Source organism: Cololabis saira, chromosome 18 (assembly GCF_033807715.1).
Source record: "Cololabis saira isolate AMF1-May2022 chromosome 18, fColSai1.1, whole genome shotgun sequence".
In the NCBI taxonomy this organism is placed as follows: domain Eukaryota; kingdom Metazoa; phylum Chordata; class Actinopteri; order Beloniformes; family Belonidae; genus Cololabis; species Cololabis saira.
This window is the reverse complement of record NC_084604.1, coordinates 4,302,724-4,324,891: the sequence shown is the minus strand read 5'-3', so window position 1 is coordinate 4,324,891 and position 22,168 is coordinate 4,302,724. Positions and strand designations below refer to the sequence as shown.

Here is a 22,168-nt window from a genome sequence, read left to right as displayed (position 1 = left end):
ATAAAGTCTGATCTGGCATTTTCCACCATCTCATTATATGAGGCCACAAGATCCCTGAGATGGAGTCTGTGCACCTCAAGTTTAGTGGATTTCCACAGGCGTTCAGTCTTACGACAAAGTCTCCTTAGACTCATGGTGTCTTCATTTGTCCAAGGGCACACTTTTTTCCGAACTGACCAGCTTGATTTAAAAGGTGCCACCTGATCCAGAATTTTGACACAATGGTTGGTAAAACACTGAGTAAAATTGTCCACATCAAGGCAGTCCATAAACAAAAGAGGGTCAAACATGGCAGAGAAACTGTCTGCAGTATTAGCAGAAATAACACGCCTCTGAGACCTAGCTTCTATGGGCTTAGGCTCAGGGCTGAAGTGGAGATCAAACTGAACAAGAAAATGATCACTGAGCTGGATGTCCTGTACAGACACATTTGAAATGTCTAGTCCAAGGGTAAAAACTAAGTCTAAAAACTAGTAGTAGTAGTTGCAGTAGTAGCAGTAGTAGTAGTGGTGGTAGTAGTAGTGGTGGTAGTAGGGGTAGTAGTAGTAGTAGCTGTAGTAGTAGTAGTACAGTATGTACTGTATGTATTGTCCATTTGTATCCTTTTTGCTTTGTGTTTTTGTAAAGTGTCTTTGGGTACCTAGAAAAGCACTATATAAAACCCCGGCGTAGAAATTAAGTAAATATAAATACCAGGAAACTTGATTCGTGGCCAAATATTAATGTCCGTGGACCACTGGTTCTTGGTAACTGTACCAAATATTAATGTCCATGGACCACTGGTTCTTGGGGTAACTGTACCAAATATTAATGTCCATGGACCACTGGTTCTTGATAACTGTACCAAATATTAATGTCCACGGACCACTGGTTCTTGGTAACTGTACCAAATATTAATGTCCATGGACCACTGGTTCTTGGTAACTGTACCAAATATTAATGTCCACGGACCACTGGTTCTTGGTAACTGTACCAAATATTAATGTCCATGGACCACTGGTTCTTGGTAACTGTACCAAATATTAATGTCCATGCACCACTGGTTCTTGGTAACTGTACCAAATATTAATGTCCATGGACCACTGGTTCTTGGTAACTGTACCAAATATTAATGTCCATGGACCACTGGTTCTTGGTAACTGTACCAAATATTAATGTCCACGGACCACTGGTTCTTGGTAACTGTACCAAATATTAATGTCCATGGACCACTGGTTCTTGGTAACTGTACCAAATATTAATGTCCACGGACCACTGGTTCTTGGTAACTGTACCAAATATTAATGTCCATGGACCACTGGTTCTTGGTAACTGTACCAAATATTAATGTCCATGCACCACTGGTTCTTGGTAACTGTACCAAATATTAATGTCCATGGACCACTGGTTCTTGGTAACTGTACCAAATATTAATGTCCATGGACCACTGGTTCTTGGTAACTGTACCAAATATTAATGTCCATGGACCACTGGTTCTTGGGGTAACTGTACCAAATATTAATGTCCATGGACCACTGGTTCTTGGTAACTGTACCAAATATTAATGTCCACGGACCACTGGTTCTTGGTAACTGTACCAAATATTAATGTCCATGGACCACTGGTTCTTGGTAACTGTACCAAATATTAATGTCCATGGACCACTGGTTCTTGGTAACTGTACCAAATATTAATGTCCATGGACCACTGGTTCTTGGTAACTGTAAAAAATATTAATGTCCATGGACCACTGGTTCTTGGTAACTGTACCAAATATTAATGACCATGGACCACTCGTTCTTGGTAACTGTACCAAATATTAATGTCCATGGACCACTGGTTCTTGGTAACTGTACCAAATATTAATGTCCATGGACCACTGGTTCTTGGTAACTGTACCAAATATTTATGTCCATGGACCACTGGTTCTTGGGGTAACTGTACCAAATATTAATGTCCATGGACTACTGGTTCTTGGGGTAACTGTAACTGCAACTACTACTACTACTACCGCTGCTACTACTGCTAATACTACTGCTACTACTACTACTGCTACTACTACTACTACTACTACTACCCCTACTACCACCACTACTACTACCACCACTACTACTACTGCTACTACTGCAACTACTACTACTACTACCGCTGCTACTACTGCTACTGGACCACTGGTTCTTGGGGTAACTGTACCAAATATTAATGTCCATGGACCACTTGTTCTTGGTAACTGTACCAAATATTAATGTCCATGGACCACTGGTTCTTGGGGTAACTGTACCAAATATTAATGTCCATGGACCACTGGTTCTTGGTAACTGTACCAAATTTTAATGTCCATGGACCACTGGTTCTTGGTAACTGTACCAAATATTAATGTCCATGGACCACTGGTTCTTGGTAACTGTACCAAATATTAATGTCCATGGACCACTGGTTCTTGGTAACTGTACCAAATATTAATGTCCATGGACCACTTGTTCTTGGTAACTGTACCAAATATTAATGTCCATGGACCACTGGTTCTTGGTAACTGTACCAAATATTAATGTCCATGGACCACTGGTTCTTGGGGTAACTGTACCAAATATTAATGTCCATGGACCACTGGTTCTTGGGGTAACTGTACCAAATATTAATGTCCATGGACCACTGGTTCTTGGGGTAACTGTACCAAATATTAATGTCCATGGACCACTGGTTCTTGGTAACTGTACCCAATATTAATGTCCATGGACCACTGGTTCTTGGTAACTGTACCAAATATTAATGTCCATGGACCACTGGTTCTTGGGGTAACTGTACCAAATATTAATGTCCATGGACCACTTGTTCTTGGTAACTGTACCAAATATTAATGTCCATGGACCACTGGTTCTTGGTAACTGTACCAAATATTAATGTCCATGGACCACTGGTTCTTGGGGTAACTGTACCAAATATTAATGTCCATGGACCACTTGTTCTTGGTAACTGTACCAAATATTAATGTCCATGGACCACTGGTTCTTGGGGTAACTGTACCAAATATTAATGTCCATGGACCACTGGTTCTTGGTAACTGTACCAAATTTTAATGTCCATGGACCACTGGTTCTTGGTAACTGTACCAAATATTAATGTCCATGGACCACTGGTTCTTGGTAACTGTACCAAATATTAATGTCCATGGACCACTGGTTCTTGGTAACTGTACCAAATATTAATGTCCATGGACCACTGGTTCTTGGTAACTGTACCAAATATTAATGTCCATGGACCACTGGTTCTTGGTAACTGTACCCAATATTAATGTCCATGGACCACTGGTTCTTGGTAACTGTACCCAATATTAATGTCCATGGACCACTGGTTCTTGGTAACTGTACCAAATATTAATGTCCATGGACCACTGGTTCTTGGGGTAACTGTACCAAATATTAATGTCCATGGACCACTGGTTCTTGGGGTAACTGTACCAAATATTAATGTCCATGGACCACTTGTTCTTGGTAACTGTACCAAATATTAATGTCCATGGACCACTGGTTCTTGGTAACTGTACCAAATATTAATGTCCATGGACTACTGGTTCTTGGGGTAACTGTACCAAATATTAATGTCCATGGACCACTGGTTCTTGGGGTAACTGTACCAAATATTAATGTCCATGGACCACTGGTTCTTGGTAACTGTACCAAATATTAATGTCCATAGACCACTGGTTCTTGGTAACTGTACCAAATATTAATGTCCATGGACCACTGGTTCTTGGTAACTGTACCAAATATTAATGTCCATGGACCACTGGTTCATGGTAACTGTACCAAATATTAATGTCCATGGACCACTGGTTCTTGGGGTAACTGTACCAAATATTAATGTCCATGGACCACTGGTTCTTGGTAACTGTACCAAATATTAATGTCCATGGACCACTGGTTCTTGGTAACTGTACCAAATATTAATGTCCATGGACCACTGGTTCTTGGTAACTGTACCAAATATTAATGTCCATGGACCACTGGTTCTTGGGGTAACTGTACCAAATATTAATGTCCATGGACCACTGGTTCTTGGGGTAACTGTACCAAATATTAATGTCCATGGACCACTTGTTCTTGGTAACTGTACCAAATATTAATGTCCATGGACCACTGGTTCTTGGGGTAACTGTACCAAATACTAATGTCCATGCACCACTGGTTCTTGGTAACTGTACCAAATATTAATGTCCATTGACCACTGGTTCTTGGTAACTGTACCAAATATTAATGTCCATGGACCACTGGTTCTTGGTAACTGTACCAAATATTAATGTCCATGGACCACTGGTTCTTGGTAACTGTACCAAATATTAATGTCCATGGACCACTGGTTCTTGGTAACTGTACCAAATATTAATGTCCATGGACCACTGGTTCTTGGGGTAACTGTACCAAATATTAATGTCCATGGACCACTGGTTCTTGGGGTAACTGTACCAAATATTAATGTCCATGGACCACTGGTTCTTGGTAACTGTACCAAATATTAATGTCCATGGACCACTGGTTCTTGGGGTAACTGTACCAAATATTAATGTCCATGGACCACTGGTTCTTGGTAACTGTACCAAATATTAATGTCCATGGACCACTGGTTCTTGGGGTAACTGTACCAAATATTAATGTCCATGGACCACTTGTTCTTGGTAACTGTACCAAATATTAATGTCCATGGACCACTGGTTCTTGGGGTAACTGTACCAAATATTAATGTCCATGGACCACTGGTTCTTGGTAACTGTACCAAATATTAATGTCCATGGACCACTGGTTCTTGGTAACTGTACGGGTCACTGTCAAGTCCAACTGCCTTTAATTTAAGCCGATAATCGGCTGTTATCCCGTCTTCTCCACTAGTTGCAGCCATTTTTGCTGATGTTTTGCCACTCAGTGGGGAAGTGACGTCAATGCATACCCTCTATATTGTCACTTTCTCTACTTTTTTGGTGCTAGGAATTCAATTCTGAGGTAAATTTCCTATTTCAAGGTCATGTTGAAGGTCATATTTAATTTTCAAGGTAATTTTCTGCACAAAAAAACTGTCATTGGGTGAGCACAGTGGCCTTCATTCAAACTTAAATTGTATTCATTTATATAGCACTTTTCATCCAGGTAAAGTGCAACACAAAGTGCTTTACATTAATAAGTAAAAAGAAACAATCCCCCTTGACCCCCCCACTCCCCATACCCTCATTCATACGACACACACACACACACACACACACACACACACACACACACACACACACACACACACTGGCACTTTTCCACTAGTACCTACTCAGCCCGACTCACCTCGGTACGGCTCGTCACGCATCGTCCCGCCTCCACCGGCTTTGTCCTCGTTTGCGCAAGACGGGGGCGTGGCGGGTAGAAGCGCTCACAACTATCCAGGCCAGGACAGCAGGACCCCCAACTATCCAGGCCTAGATCAGGACCCCCAACTATCCAGGCAAGGACAGCCCCCTGTAGGCAGACCAAGCTCCCGACATGGAGGGCCCCATGGGGAGAACACTGGAGCTGAAAACTAAGAGACAATAAACAAGATATGAACAAAACTAAAAGGAATGTAAAACATACTAAAAACAACATAAATTAATGTTAATATAAAAGATAAAAGATATTTTTTTATTATGGACACTAAGGCAATAGAAGCAACATTAAAGCAACATTAAAGCAACATTAAAAAATAAATAAGTAAATAAGTAAGACAATAAATAAATAATGAAGCCTTTAGAGGAAATTAAGAACAATAAAATGACATAAAAGAATAAATAAATAAGTAGTGCTACAAGACCTCTGTTCTGTATCATATAACGGTCTCATTGCAGTTCCCGCTCCTGCCAGGAGGCGGCGCTGGTGCAGCAGGTCCATGTTTGTCAGCGGCCCAGACCGCAGCAGAAGAAGAATCCAGCACTACACCATGGCGGACGGTCGGGAAAAAGCTCTGCAGGATTACAGGAAAAAGCTCCTGGAGCACAAAGAAGTGGACGGACGGCTGAAAGAGTGTAAGGGGCGGCTGCTGGAGTCCGGGGGGTGGTGTGGTCGGCCGGAGGGCCGTGTGAGGGGGTGTGTGTGTGTCTGCTTAGCCTCCGTTAGCGGAGCAGCCGGCTACTGCTGTGTCATGCCGGCAGCTTTCCTGGAGAAAACGAGCTGAAATACCGTTGAAACCAGTCTGGGAGGAGAGCTGCAGACAGACACGGAGGTTCTGAAACTGTTCTGTTTCTGTGTGTTTGTTCAGTGAGGGAGCAGCTGAGGGACCAGACCAAGCAGTACGAGAAGTCCGAGAACGACCTGAAGGCTCTGCAGAGTGTCGGCCAGGTAAACACACCCGGGGGGCGCTAAGGACCCGGGGGACACTAGGACCCGGAGGGCACTAGGGATGGGGGCGGAGGGGTTAGGGGCACTAGGACCGGGGGGGCACTGGGGACCCGGGGGTGCGGCGGGGGCGGGGGGGTTGGGGGCACTAGGACCCTGGGGGGGTGGAGGGTGTAGGGGCACTAGGACCCAGGGGGGGCACTAGGACCCAGGGGGGGCACTAGGACCCAGGGGGGGCACTGGGGACCCGGGACCCAAATCAAAGACAATTTTCTAGTTCTCAAATTCATTGAAAAGGTAGTCTAGCTTAAGCCCCAGATTGTAGAGAAATAACAGTGTTTTCACGTACAAACGTGAAATAAAAAAGTGCAACTGTAAAAATATTTCCCATAATATATGGCTTTAGCTGATCCACTAATTAAATGCACAAATACAGTAGGAGTGAAGTTATTCTTATTAATTATTATTAATCAAGCTTCAAACAGGAAGCCGATGTAACATCAAAATATCTCAACAGCCACTTTTAACAGACTCAGTTTTGCGTTTTCCTGCAAATACATGAAAAAAAGTATATCCAAAAAGGCTTAAAATTATGTAGGTTTACCTGAGAACTTTACCATCATCTGAGTCCCAGGGCCCAGGGCCACTGAAAACGGTTCTGGGACCCACTTCTGGGTCCCCACCCACCAGTTGAGAATCACTGCTCTAAAGCATTTACACTTGTACTCCAAAGTGTACATAATCTTCACAAAACTAGGTTTTTTTTGTTCTTGTCTGACAGTAAAGTTGATGAATATTGTCGCGATTTAGGTCAGTGAGGATGACTGGAGTTTTGTTTAGTTTATAGAATAGCAAAATAATGTGTCCCACCTGTAATGTTTCTGTCTGAAAGGTGCCTGTAAACATTTCATTACTCATATGCACACCTTTTTTTCCCCCTACAGATTGTTGGAGAAGTACTGAAACAGCTCACCGAGGAGAAATGTAAGTTACCTGCTCAGGTGTCTTATTCTCTGGTGTCATAGCTGAGAGACTTGCTCATCGTATTTAATTTATAGAGCATTTGTTGCAAAGCAGATTGTCCCTAGGGCCTTTTCTGAGACCCAGAACAAGTTTCTCTCCTTTCTTTTTTTGTGACTCTAATTGTAAAGCGTTATCGGTATCAGGTTTACATGGACCGCAAAAGCCCGACTTAGAAACTGCCATATAAACGGCAACCTTAAAATAAAAGTCCCTAAGGCCCTTATCAGTGTAAGAAAATGATGCACGTCAGATCGAGACCACGTGTGACTATATCCTTTAGAAAACATTCCTCAAAAAAGTTGTAATTATGGGGAATTTTTCTTTAGGAAGAAAAAAAAGGAGATTTGCATTTCTGGAAGAAACCTTGCACAGTCCTAAATATGCATATAGGTTTGCAGTTTAAGATGGCGAGGATCTTAAAGAGCCTCACAGCTGGGGGGTTTGACATGAACATGACCTTCAGCAAAGGGTTCTAAAAGGTGCAGTAGAAGATACTGCTCCCAGTCACACAAGTCATTGTCATTCAAGAATTGTGGGTATTGAGTCAGTAGATGAGCGTTTCATCCAGCTTCTACTAAACAGACGTCTACAAGGTCCCAGAGGACTGAGGAGAAGTGGTCAGGGATGTTGGATGACCAGATGAAAGTCAGGAATCTAGACGAGGACATTTTCACGGTTGGTGTCGGGTGATGGACCAGGGCAGATGGACGTCCATCTACAGCAGGGGTCGGCAACCCAAAACGTTGACAGAGCCGTATTGGACCAAAAACACAAAAAACAAATATGTCTGGAGCCGCTATATTAGTTATAACTGGGGGAAGATTTTTTTTTTCATTATGCACTTCGAGAAAAAGTCGAAATGTCGAGGAAAAAGTCAAAATGTCGAGGAAAAAAAAGTCGAAATGTCAAGATTAATGTTGAAGTACAATCTTGAGAAAAAAGTCTAAATGTCGAGAGAAAAGTCAAAATTTCAAGAAAAAAGCCGAAATGTTGAGAAAAATGTCGGAATGTTGAGATTAAAAAGGAAAGGAAAAGGGAAGAAAAAAGAGAACAAAGGGAAAAAAGAAGAGAAAAAAGAAAAAAAAAGGTCAAACATTTTTGAAAAAACTCCAGGAGCCACTAGGGCGGCTCTAAAGAGCCGCATGCGGCTCTGGAGCCGCTGGTTGCCGACCCCCGATCTACAGTAAATACACAGATGGACGCTGACGTTTTGGACACTGTTTTTCGCTTCATCGAGAGTAAATGCTGATGATAAAAGCTGCCGCAGACCCCTATGACCCGGGATGAGAAGTAGTGATAGATGACTGATGGATGGATAAATAATGCGTCCATCCACAGAGCAGACGGCGCTTAAACCTTTCTTCGGGAAATAACACACGGCCAGCAGACGTCTCAGTCCGACCCAAGTCCAACAGCCTGGTTCTGGGTGGTCCATCAGCGCTTACTTAACAAAGGCTGGACACAAGTGTGTAAATCTGCATCGGACCAAACATCTGCTTCTCCCTTTTAGCTTCAGATCCCCCAGACCCCCAGACCCCTCCCTCTTCCACTGTTGTCAGCAATGAAACATGTTGTTTTCTCTTCCTGCAGTTATTGTGAAGGCCACCAACGGGCCCCGGTACGTGGTGGGATGCCGCAGACAGGTATGTCCTGCTAACTTTGTTCTGGTGGGGTTTTACGCCCTCACCACGTCTTGTTTGGGCCAAAATCATGTTTATTTCACAGAGAGCTGTGTTTGCATGTGAGCTGAGATAGAAGGAAGGCTGGATGCAAAAAGAGGCGGTAGATTTGAAAGCTGCGTATTAGGGCTGGGCGATATGGACCAAAAGTCATATCTCAATATTTTCTAGCTGAATGGCGATACTCGATATATATCAATATTTTTTCTGTGACATAATTGGGGTTTCCCCCAAAACATTATAGCATAGCATCTCTGTTAGCATCTCTGTTAACAGAGAAGCTAACAGAGATGCTCTGTTAGCATCTCTGTTAGCTTCATTTTTTTCTGAGGCAAACCCTTAAAAAAACAGTCAGTTTTAATACAAAGCCTCGTGCCAAATGTCACACAGGTTCCTTTATTAACAGAGGTCTGCACAATATCAAAATGTATAAAACAAATGAAATACAAATAAACTGCCTGCATATGTAGAATAAAAATGCTTCTTAAATAAAATAAAACAAATATCCCTTTCCTGCAAAACAATTAAATTCAAATACACTGTGCAATTAATACAATGTAGACAGTAACAGGCAGACTTTTCCACTGAGGTTGACAGTTGTGCAAATAACAAAACATTTGTGCAAATCTCAAATAAAACATTCAATTCAATTTGTCATAAAATAAGCTACGGTATATAAAAATCATTAAAAAAAAAAAAAAAATTCGATATAAACGATATTGTCTCGTACCATATCGCGTTTGAAAATATATCGATATATATTAAAATCTCGATATATCGCCCAGCCCTACTGCGTGTACACCAACAGTCCAACATTTGGACACACTTGAGCATCCACACTGTTGACTGGAGGTGTCGGTGAAATTAAATTGTAATGTTGCTTGTTTATAATTGAAAGGCTTTTGGAGATTTTTGTTTTTATGTGTGATGTGGGCTTTCCATGATAATTTACGATCTATTATAACTCCTAAAAATGTATTGTCATCTACATTTTCAATATGGACACCTTCAATCATTATCTGTAGTTGTGAGTTGGTTATCGAATTTCCAAACATCATTGCCTTAGTCTTATTTAAGTTAAATGATAATTTATTACTGTCCATCCACTTCTTCAGTGACATCATACATCAGCTCACCAGCACGTGGACGGGCTTTCTTGAATCAGAACTAATCCGAATCAGTGTTTGAGTGATATTCAGTTTCCAGGATGTTGATGTTTGACATTGATCATTGCAGTTGGACAAGTCTCAGCTGAAGCCAGGAACCCGAGTGGCTCTGGACATGACCACGCTCACCATCATGAGGTAGGTGTAGGGGCTGCAGTGGGACTGGGACCCAATGCTAATCTGGCGGGAGCGGGCGGTTTGAACTTTGCTGCAGGAGGCTAAAAAACCACTGATAGCGATGTAGCCTAGCGACAAGATGGAAATCAATGATGTATAAAAGAACCTCAAACAAGGTCTTTACAAAACAAAGACAAAGCAAGGCCAGTCAGATATTTGGAGAAAGTGTGTTTAGTGTCTGTGGAGCATCTTGGAAGAGAGACGAGGGATTGGAACCTCAGTCGGTCAGCAGGATTCTCTCCTCGTTAACTTTGTTTATTTTATGTTATTTATTAGTGTTGTTTGAGCCACTCACAGCTACTCTCGTTGCTATAACCTCTATCACATAATTGATGCGCGAAAGGGGACTTTCTGTCAGGTGACCTATGAACTGTCAATCATCCATCAAGCTCCACAATGATCATGTTAACATTAAATCAGATAGGTTTGTCGGTAGAAGACAGAAAATTAATGCATCTCTATTATTGTGCAGCATGAATAGTCAGAGTTTTGCGGGTGCGGGTGGGAGAGGATATAAACACTTGGGGTGCGGGCGGTACTGGTCAGAAATGCAGCGGGAGCGGCTGAAGAAAACAGTCCTGCAGGGCTGTAGTAGGCTGGACAGCCCAGACCGGCCCTCAAAGTCCTGACCCTCGGAGGGGCCGTCAGTCCCGCTGTCTCATGCAGCTGCTGCAGTGACTGAGCCAGGGCAGGAATGTCGTGGAATGTGGTTTTCATGTTGACTCGAGAAAGCAACGTTTCAAACAATTCCTTTTTGCATCCACAGGTCATGTGACATGACCAAAACCATCACATAGTTTTTCTGTTTGGCCCTTGAGCACAATACAGCGCTTGTTCTGAGCTTATTGGTTCTGTGTTCATCGCATCATTGAGGGATTGTGTCGTTCTGACACACAATCAGAAAGTTTCAGGTTTTGTTTCATGTTGGTTAAAGCAGCACAATGTAACTTTTCCACCTTAAAGGTATTGTGACATCATTTTTAACATGCTTTTAACACTATTAAAAGTCTTGGCCAACATCCCTCAAATGTGTCTAAAAGAGTGTAACAAGAAAAACTTCACTCCAGTACTCCATGCCTGGCTTTTTATTACAGTGTTTTTTGCGCCGTGAAAAACGCTTCCTTTTCTCCCTTTCCTGTCAATCATTGCTCCGCTCCTCCTCCAAACCTCCTCCAGCCCAACCATACGCTCACAGCGGCGTCGGAGAGTTAAGCCGGGAGCGACAGGCGAAGCATGCACGGAAAAGCAGCAGGGCGAACCACAGCAAACAATCATAAAAATAAAGGCATGCAAGCAGCACTGTCTCCTTATCTTAAGTCCAGTCAGTGGCCGCGGGTCTTCTTAGCAGTTTTCCTCCGGTGACGAGAACAAAAGAGGCTCTAAACAGCTCCGTGTTAAAGAGCATATTGCAGGTTAGAATTTTTTCAAAAATGATACCTGACCTTATGTGAAAATGACTATGTGAGAAGTTAATGTAGGATTTAATATGTTTTACAAGACATAAGGGCACGTATTCAGAGGAAAAAGTGGCTCATTTTAGCCAAGCTCGTACAAACGCTTTTTTTTTCGAACACCGCGTCATATGACGTCACACCAGGGAGCATCTCCACAGCTCTGCCCCATCTGACTGCCCAGACCCCGTACACACGTAGCCGGGTATCTGCTAAACCCAAGATATTTTCCTACGTTTGGACCTGTCATCCACATGAAAACGCAAATAAACAAATGTTTAAAAAAACTCCGGGCAAAGTGAAGATTTTTGAAAACTCTGTTTATGTAGATGCGTGTAGACAGAGACAGAGAGCAGTTCTGCGTTTTCCAACGTCACATTATGCTCCAAAACAACAACAAATCTGCTCTGAGTCTGACGTCTAACGTGCGACCCAGAACTACAGATGATCCACCATCTGTCCTCCAAGCTATTTATTAAATAAATGGTCTCTGCTCTTGACACCGTTACACCGACGCGGAGCCTACGCCGTAGGGTACGCGGCGACGCGCAGCAGGGCTGCAGCAGGGCTGCAGCAGGGCTGCGTCGGTTTAAAGCGGCAGCTCCGCGGCGGACACGGGGAAACTCCAGCTCGTTACCCGAGAATGAGGCGCCGCTCCCGGGGAGCTGCGCCGCAGAGGCGGCCCCGGAGGCCGGATGACCAGATGATCTACAGGTTTGGAATGCTTATAAATGTGGTCGAAAACGCAGATCTTCGTTTATGTGTGGAAGGTTTTTTTTTTTTTTAACAACGATGTAATGTGGATACTCATTTTTTATAAACGAAGGGGGGGAAATACGGGGAAATATTCGGTTTTAAAAATACCCGGCTATTTCGGATGCTTTTAATCAGAAAAAAGAGAAGATAATAAGCCTGTTTTCTGTTTAGAAAGTACAAACGTAGACAGATTACAAGTACTCACCCGTTTTTAAGGAGTTATTTTCGGAGTTTCTTTCAGGAGCACGGGCGGGTGCTGTAGTGAATAAAGGCGGATTTATGGTTCCGCGTAAAATCGACGGCGTAGCCTACGGTGTAGGGTACGCAGCGCACGTAGCGTTCTGTGCGTCGCCGCGTAACCTACGCCGTAGGGTCTGCGTTGGTGTAACGCGGACCCATAAATCAGCCTTTTAAAAAGCGAGTTTCAGCTGTCAATCAAAAGAACGTGGGGGGACTAACGGGTTTCGTAATTATAAGGCTGTGGCCTGTCATATTGGTGTGAATACACATTCACAACCTCTTCAGTGTCACAACTAACATTAAGATCTATTATTTTTCCTATTGTTGAATTCACCACGCTCCCTGATGTCACGTCACTTCCGGTTCAACTTTTTCAGATGCGGAAGTAAAATACTCTCACAAAAACAACTCCGGAGGTCACTGTAGTATATATTTATGCGTATTTCAATGAAAATTCAGTTCCTACATTATTTTCCTAAACATTGATTCACAGGGGTCTCCAACCTGCAATATGCTCTTTAAGCCTCATTTATGGTGCCGCGTTAAATCGACGCAGAACCTACGCCGTAGGGTTCAGCGTACGGTGCGCGTCGCCGCGTAACCCTACGCCGTAGGCTCTGCGTCGGTGTAACGCGGAACCATAAATCAGCCTTTATGGTGCGCTGGAGAGGAGAGGAGGCAGGGAGCTGGGTGGAGGGGGCGGTGATTTAGCGGGTTTATACGTAACGACCCGCCACCAAACCAGAAGCGCCGTTTTTGCATAGTTATGCGGAAAATCTCAGAAAGCACACAATACACTGAATGTTAAAAGTTCGTTGTTTTTTGGGTGTAATTGATGTCAAGACACCCAACAAAACACAAAAAATCAAGAAAAATGTGTTTTTCATGTCACAATCCCTTTTTAATATCATATTTCATCATCATCATTGTGATGGAACATCAACTTCCAACAGGTTTAATGACACCTCTGTTATGGTCTGAGGGGTCTGTATCGCCTTCACTGGCACTATGTAACTTTGAGGAGCATGGTAGGAACCCTGCCACACTAAAAAACTACACATTTTTACGGCTTTGACTGCTTTACAGCACATACGTCACTTCCCCCTCCTTCCCCATTCGTAGTGGAGACCAAAGCTGGGCGTGGAGTGCAGAGCTCAGGAGAAGCTGGTATCACGGCCCAAGCAGCGGAAAAACCCAAGAAAATAAAAGTTTTAATGGAGGAGGCAAAAAAAAGAAAGCGGGAAAGTAACACGCTAAATACCCGGACAAGAATAAACATTGTTCCGGCGTTTACTCGCTGGCGTGAGCTGAAAGACGAGGAGGGATGTCCGACAAGAGAGACACAATTGTTATGATACAAATGTAAATGTAGAGTTCTATGTTCAATAAGAATCACAATTAGAATGTTTTCACATACAGGGGATTCGTCTTGGGTTCTAGTATTTTTCCTGAGAACTGTAAAATTGTGCAGGGCTGATCTTCAAAATATAAGGAATGAGCATTCAGTTATTCACAGGTTATAAAGTATTTTTTTATTTTGTCAGTAAGTATGTTGGACTACTAATTTATGACGAAGTCCCTCTAAAAAACGTGACAGGAAAAAGGTGCAGTAGTAATTTGGGGCGCATTATCTAGCTGAAACAGGACGGGGGGGCGGGGGAGACTTCAAACTAATAAAACCAAGTTGAACTTAGTGATTTTCAACATCGTCATATTATATTATTTAGCCAAAAATAGATACATTGCCTCTTCACTATCCATCCTGCAAACGACCGCTGAAAACAGAAAAGTAGTTTTGAAAGTCCGTCCCGTCTTATTTCATTGACTATCAAAACAAATGCAGCGACGGGGACAGGAGTTTTCCGGCAGTCCGCGCTGGTGCTCATGGGAAATGTAGTGTTCTTTCTGGTAAAGCACTACCGCTTTTGTCCAAAGGAGCCGCCAAACTCAACAAAAGCTGAGTTCCATTGTGCTGCTGTAACTTGTGACATCCTTGTGTGTGGTTCTGTTTGAAAGGTACCTGCCCCGGGAGGTGGACCCTCTGGTGTACAACATGTCCCACGAAGATCCCGGCAGCGTCTCCTACTCGGAGATCGGAGGGCTGTCTGAACAGATCCGAGAGCTGAGAGAGGTACGGCACATCTGCTGCACATCTGCTCGTTCTGCAGCCCGGGTTCACAGTTCTTAAACAGAGAGAACCTTGGTCCAGTCGGCTCAGCTGCTTTCTCACTGCAGCGTCGTATTCTTCTTCTCTGAATCTGTTTCCTGGCAGGTGATCGAGCTGCCTCTGACCAACCCTGAACTCTTCCAGAGGGTGGGCATCATCCCCCCTAAAGGCTGCCTGCTCTACGGGCCTCCAGGTGAGCCGCCGCCTGAACACACAGGATCACAACTTCACTTCTCTGATCACAAACGTGTGCTGCTGTTAATGCCCGGGCTAACGTGCTGGTGTCCCTGTCTCCTGGGGAACAGGCACTGGGAAGACTCTCCTGGCCCGGGCGGTGGCCAGTCAGCTGGACTGCAACTTCCTGAAGGTGAGCGGCATCCCCGTCGTCACAGAGGCTTTAGGGCTGGGTGATATATCGAGATTTTAATATATATCGATATATATTTTCAAACGCGATATGGTACGAGACAATATCGTTTATATCGATATAGCTTCTTTTTTTTTTTTAGGATTTTGATATAGCTTATTTTGTGCCAAATTGACTTGAATGTTTTATTTGAGATTTGCACAAATGTTTTGTTATTTGCTGTCAACCTCAGTGGAAAAGTCTGCCTGTTACTGTCTACATTGTATTAATTGCAGTGTATTTTAATTTAATTGTTATGCAGGAAAGGGATATTTGTTTTATTTTATTCAAGAAGCATTTTATTCTATATATGCAGGCAGTTTATTTTTATTTCATTTGTTTTATACATGTTGATATTGTGCAGACCTCTGTTAATAAATGAACCTGTGTGACATTTGGCACGAGGCTTTGTATTAAAACTGACTGTTTTTTTAAGGGTTTGCCTCAGAAAAAATGAAGCTAACAGAGATGCTATGCTATAATGCTTTGGGGGAAACCCCAATTATGGCACAGAAAAAATATCGATATATATCGAGTATCGCCATTCAGCTAGAAAATATCCAGATATGACCTTTGGTCCATATCGCCCAGCTCTAGGCTTGACGTGTCCCTGACAGCGTCTTGTGTGTTGCAGGTGGTGTCCAGCTCCATCGTGGACAAATACATTGGTGAAAGTGCCCGACTGATCAGAGAGATGTTCAACTACGCCCGAGACCACCAGCCGTGCATCATCTTCATGGACGAGATCGATGCCATCGGTGAGAGCTCCGCTAACACCTCCCACTGCTCCGGGTCCTAGATCAGTAACGCTCCGGAACAGTTACGGACGTTAACCTGGTTGATGTGACTTCATGTGTGTTTTTGAGAGGAAAAGTAAAAATGTGGTTTCCTGCAGGTGGACGTCGTTTCTCCGAAGGAACGTCGGCTGACAGAGAAATCCAGAGGACTCTGATGGAGGTAGCTGCGTCTGCTCCCAATTTACACGGACACACATCAGCACAGCTGCGTTTAGATGACGTGCGCTTGTTCCTCAAAGTGGACATTTTCAGATACAAAATAAACCGACTCAAACGACTGGGAGACAGAACGTAGACATGCAGAAGAAATGCAGATAAATGCATTTAACTATTGCAAAAAAAATCATTAAATGTAGAGCTGGGTATCGATTCAAATGTCAAGAATCAATTCGATTCCGATTCTTAAGATTCAGAATCGATTATCACCATTTGATTCGATATTGATTTGGGTTAGTGTAATTATTATAATTACAGTGTAATGTTAGTGTAATGATTATTGTGAAATAACTAAGAAATAAATAACTCAAATAGGCATTTCAATATCCATTTAAAGTGCAAAAAACGAAAGAAATTGCAACAGCTCAAGCAGTAAAGAAATTATTTTATCTTGTCTGATTTATTCTGTCACCAGACACAGCTGGACATGAAGCACCGGCATTTTTCAGGTATTTCATGACAAACCGTGTCCGTTAACAGAGAAACCAAACAAGCTATAGTAAATATAGATAATATGAACTTCATTGAACTAATATAACATTTATAAATTTAAGCTGAAATGTCCAGCAATTTCTCTAAAGAAAAAGAGTTTTCAAAACTACTGGGTCTACTGGGATTAAAGTTCACCAGGCAAAAATGTAATGATGGGATAAAAAAAAAAAAAAATGTAATCAAAAAAAAAAATCGATCTTTAGGAATTAATATGAGAATCGATTTAGAATCAGAAAATCGATTTTTTTCAACACAGGCCTAATTAAATGGTTAAGCAATCCTTAAAAACAACGTATTAAACGTCAACATTTAACAATATGAAATAAAATACAGTAATCCCTGGCTCTAACGCGGTTCACCTTTCACGTCTCGCTGCTTCACGGATTTACATTGTGCATCGTGTTCTGCATAGCCAGTCTCCCCGCTTCTTCACTTCCTGTGTCAATACAATGGTTGCTTAGCAACAAGCTGAGAACGGCCAATGAGCTTCAGCAGCAGCTGAAGAGTGGAACCTTTGATGAATCGTTCATTACAGTTCTCAGATATAATCCATGGTGGGATGTCGGTTTAGAAGAATCTTTTTGCCCAGAAGAAAAAAGAGCGACCCACAACTATGGGGAAGGTGGCTCAATTTTTAGTGTGTTGGCCCATGAACCTGAAGGTCAGTAGTTCCTCCTGTGTCCACCAAAGTGTCCTTGGACAAGGCACTGAATCCCCCGGTTGCTCCCGGTTGTCAGGCCAGCGCCGTTGTACGGCAGCTCTGCCGACAACCGGTGTGTGAATGTGTGTGGGTGAATGTCTACAGTGTAAAGCGCTTTGGGGCCATAAGTGTAAGCCAGAACTATGTTCTTTTCTGGTAAAAACACGCCTGCACCGCGGCTTTAGAAGAAAAAGACGCTACAGAGCGAGTCAGGATGCAGCAGTGAAATACACACCAGTCACTATTTGTCCTACTGTACTTATTGTATTTTTTTCATAATCATTTTTCATTTTCTCCCGTTCAAATCCAATCACTTGGCTCGCGGTGGGGCGGGGCTGATCTCCGCAATTTGAAGACTTGTATAATTGTAAAAAAAAAAAAAGGTTGCTACTTCCCGGATTTCACTTATCATGGGTTCTTTTTGGAACGTAATCCCCACAAAAACCAGGGATTACTGTACTCATGTAGTCAACACTAAGTTCCTCATGCCTGTTTTGATAGGATCTAAGGTCTGGAGCCTCCAGCTGCTCTGTAGGTGATGTTTATGTCCGTACACTCAAGCGGGAAGCTAAACACAGGGGTTGTGGGAGGGGGTTTTGAAGAACTTCCAATGACTGGACTGAAAGTTTCCCCCCGAGGGACCGGCGCCACCAGACTGACTGACTGATTGATTGTGTTTTAGCTGTTGAACCAGATGGACGGCTTCGACACCCTACACAGAGTCAAGATGATCATGGCCACCAACAGACCCGACACTCTGGACCCGGCGCTGCTGCGGCCCGGAAGACTGGACCGAAAAATCCGTGAGGCTTCCTTCCCTCCGTCCTCTCCTCCTTTCTTCCCTCCTCTCCTCTCCTCCTCTCCTCCAGCTTGTCCTCTCTGTAGAGACGCTGCAAACTAAGCTGCTGTTGTCTCCCCTGCAGACATCGAGCTGCCCAACGAGCAGGCTCGCCTGGACATCCTGAAGATCCACGCCAGTCCCATCACCAAGCACGGAGAGATCGGTGAGTAGGGCGGGTCTCCTCTGGGGGGTCTGCAGACGGGCTGATGGGGCCACACTACCACTCCTAGACCCCAGCACCGCCTGGCACTTTCCTGGTCTCGGTTGTTACTAGGGGTGTAACAATATATCGTGCCACAAAATTTTGCGATACAAAAACTTCACAATACGTGTCGTGGAGGTGACAAAGTGTATCGTGATATTGGGTTATTAATATTAATCTATTGTGTTGACTAGAAACAACCACGCCTCGACCCGCGGACCAAAATCTTCCTCCGCTCAGAAGAAACTAGTACCGTTTTGGTCCCGATCACGGGACTCTTGCAGGGTTTTGAGCTCTGAACTTTTACTGATGTAAGGCTGGTGTAGAGTTAAGCCTTACCTTATTAAATTAAACCTTTTTGGGGTGGTGAGTAGGATAAACACGGGGACAACTTCTGCTGAGTTCCAGTGTACTTTAATGTCCCTCAACAGTGTAGGATTTTAGAACATCAACACAGCACCTAGTGCCGTACTGTGGCGTATCACTCCGCCCAATCTAAAACAGACTCATCACTACAGATAAACTGACTAGTGTCATTATAGTCCCTGATTTACATCAGAATATAAAGAATATATTTATAAAATAATCAACCCTGAATTACCAAAATAACCTTCTTAACAAAAATAAATCTCCTCTTACACTTATAAGCATGAATCAATCTTTTTTATGATGTAAAATTGTATGTATTTATTTACTTATTTATTTATTTAATTTTAGTTGTTAAATTTCTGGAAAAGAAAAAAGTCAGATCATACATGAGAGAAACTATTCAGTTTGTGGGTAAATATTTGTACTTGTATGAAACTGAAGATGCATAATGCAAACCTGACATTTACTTTTAGTTCAGTTTGTGGAAAATGGTTGGCCTGGCTTTCTCTTTAAAACTTAAACAGTTATAAAGCATTACAAACTGTAACAATAGGGCAAACACACAGTATTGTTTTGTATTTTGTGTCTTTCAAATAAAAGACAATTTTTTCCAGTCATATGTTCCTCATTCAAGGTTGTTAAAAAAAATACTGCTATAATATCGTATCGTTATCGTGACCTCAGTATCGCGTATCGTACCGTATGGTGAGATTAGTGTATAGTTACACCCCTAGTTGTTATTGACCTCCTGCCTGTCGGAGGAGGGACGCATTCCAGCCGTTGAATGTGACGTTAGGCCATAGTCATGGAGACTAGGGCTGGGGATCCATTCAGATGTTAAGATTCGATTTTTAAGATTCAGAATCGATTATCACGCTTTAATTCCGATATTGATTTGGGTTAGTGTTATTAAAACTGTTTTTTCAGCTGTTGCATGAATGATATGACTGTAGTTCTGCAACATATTAATACTAGTATTATATTGAGATTCAACAGCAAGTATTGCAGCTAATGATGCTGTAAGGACCAATCAGCTCCCAGAATGCTGATAGAACTGCTTTCAGAAACATCGTGTGGGTCAGAATTACCAAACAGATCCAGGGAGGAAACAGAGACGGATGAAATCGTTTTTTTTTCCCATTTTTGAGAATTTAGTTTTTAGCATTTTTTGCAAATGTAACCCCAAGACGGTATACAAAGCAAAGAAATATAGACAATCTATGCAATTATAACTGAAAACCTTAATGTTTTCATACCTTTAAATATATATAAAGGCAAAAACATGGCACCAGTTATTCTTGTCCAACAAAATATTCTTTTTTAGGGCACAAACAAAAAAATACCGTAATGTAATGATGAAAAAAGAAATCTATCTTTAGACATACGAATCGATTTTTAGGAATTAATGAGAGAATGGATTTAGAATGTTTTCAACCCAGATGGAGACACAGCTTTTGTCGGTAGGTTCACTGATCTTGCTGATGTTTGCAGATTTTGAAGCCATCGTGAAGCTGTCGGACGGTTTCAACGGAGCAGATCTGAGGAACGTGTGCACAGAAGCAGGTCAGTGTCCCTCCTGCCTCAGTGCCCTTGAGCACATGTGCTTCTATGGAGCCAAATCAAGGCCAAAAGTTTTGCTAATTTGAAAATAAAATTTTAACCGGAAAATTCTTTTTTACAGTTTAATTTTTTATTTTTTTTTTCGGTATCAGAACTTTTTATTTCAGTTTCAGATCTTTTTTTTTTCAGTTTCAAATCTTTTTTTTTAATTTCAAATCTTTTTTTCAGTTTCAGACTTTTGGCCCCGATCTGGCGTGGGGGGCGTGGCATCAACTGAGAGGGGCGTGGCATCATGAGTGACAGCAGAACAGAGAAGGCTGGGGACGTTCCTCAGTCATGTTGCCTTCAGGAAACGTAGGTTGCAGAAGTTATCAGTAGAAGAATGAATCAACACTGTATATACACCATATTCACGTGATTGGCAGTGGAAAAAACTGATACTAGTGACACATTTCTGTTTAAAAAGCTGTTTTAGACCGTACTTGGTAGTATGTGGAAGTGGGAAATGTCAAACTTTAAAGTGTGGCTCTTGAACTGTACAGTCTGGCATAGTTTATTGCTTTTATACTGCGATTGGTGCCAAGTACGGTCTAAAACAGCTTTTTGAACAGAAATGTGTCACTAGTATCCATTTTTTCCACTGCCAATCACGTGAATATGGTGTATATACAGTGTTGAATCATACTTCTACTTATAACTTCTGCAACCTACGTTTCCTGAAGGCAACATGACTGAGGAACGTCCCCCGCCTTCTCTGTTCTGCTGTCACTCATGATGCCACGCCCCTCTCAGTTGATGCCACGCCCACTACGCCATATCGGGGCCAAAAGTCTGAAACTGAAAAAAGATTTGAAACTCCCTAAAAAAAAAAACTGAAAAAAAAAAGATGTGAAACTAAAAAAAAAAAGATTTGAAACTGAAATAAAAAGTTCTGAAACTGAAAAAAAGATTTGAAACTGTAAAAAATAATTTTCAGGTTCAAATTTTATTTTCAAATTAGCAAATCTTTTGGCCTTGATTTGGCTCCATATGCTTCCTGCTCACTCGCTGCTCTGTTTCAGGGCTGTTTGCCATCCGCTCGGACCGGGAGTACGTCACCCAGGAGGACTTCATGAAGGCCGTGAGGAAGGTGGCCGACTCCAAGAAGCTGGAGTCCAAGTTGGACTACAAACCTGTATAAGCCCCGCCCCTCCCATCTCAGCCCCGCCCCCACTGGCTCTTTTTTACTGAGTTGTTTTTCTCTTCCTTTTTTTTTTTGTTTCAAAGCCAGAAAAGTTTGTTTATGGGAAGTATTAGTGCAAATAACTAATCATCCTTCCAGATGGTGATGTTCACAGCAGGAACGTGTTCCTGCTCCTCGTGGTTCTGCAGCGCCACAGATGTAAAACATGTCCGTGTAGTGAAATATACCCGTGTTAAACTTTGGTCTCTGTGTCTTTGTCTCATGCCGTCAGCAGAGGTGTCTTCAGTATTCACATTCATTACTCAGGTAGAAGTATAGATACTAGAGTTTAAAAATACTCCTGTAGAAGTTGAAGTATCAACTCAAGTTTTTTACTCAAGTAAAAGTATAAAAGTACTGGTTTCAAAACTACTTATAAAA

The 22,168-nt window shown here is 42.4% G+C and overlaps 1 protein-coding gene across 1 annotated transcript; it reads left to right on the top strand.

Moving 5' to 3' along the window:
* Positions 1-5,862: 5,862 nt before the first annotated feature.
* psmc6 (proteasome 26S subunit, ATPase 6) lies at positions 5,863-21,989 on the top strand. Its single transcript, XM_061746888.1, has 14 exons — positions 5,863-6,013; positions 6,247-6,326; positions 7,268-7,307; positions 8,937-8,989; positions 10,262-10,329; positions 14,832-14,946; positions 15,088-15,175; positions 15,288-15,349; positions 16,023-16,146; positions 16,284-16,345; positions 18,276-18,396; positions 18,517-18,597; positions 20,497-20,568; positions 21,627-21,989. Exons 1-14 carry the CDS (start codon positions 5,878-5,880, stop codon positions 21,743-21,745), a joined length of 1,221 nt encoding a protein of 406 aa, XP_061602872.1. The 5' UTR covers positions 5,863-5,877; the 3' UTR covers positions 21,746-21,989.
* The last annotated feature ends 179 nt before the right edge of the window (positions 21,990-22,168 follow it).

Coding starts and splice junctions, on each gene's coding strand:
- psmc6 (XM_061746888.1), top strand. CDS start 5,878: ATGTTTGTCAGCGGCCCAGACCGCAGCAGAAGAAGAATCCAGCACTAC. Junction 6,014..6,246: donor GGACGGACGGCTGAAAGAGT/GTAAGGGGCGGC, acceptor GTGTTTGTTCAG/TGAGGGAGCAGCTGAGGGAC. Junction 16,346..18,275: donor TCCAGAGGACTCTGATGGAG/GTAGCTGCGTCT, acceptor ATTGTGTTTTAG/CTGTTGAACCAGATGGACGG.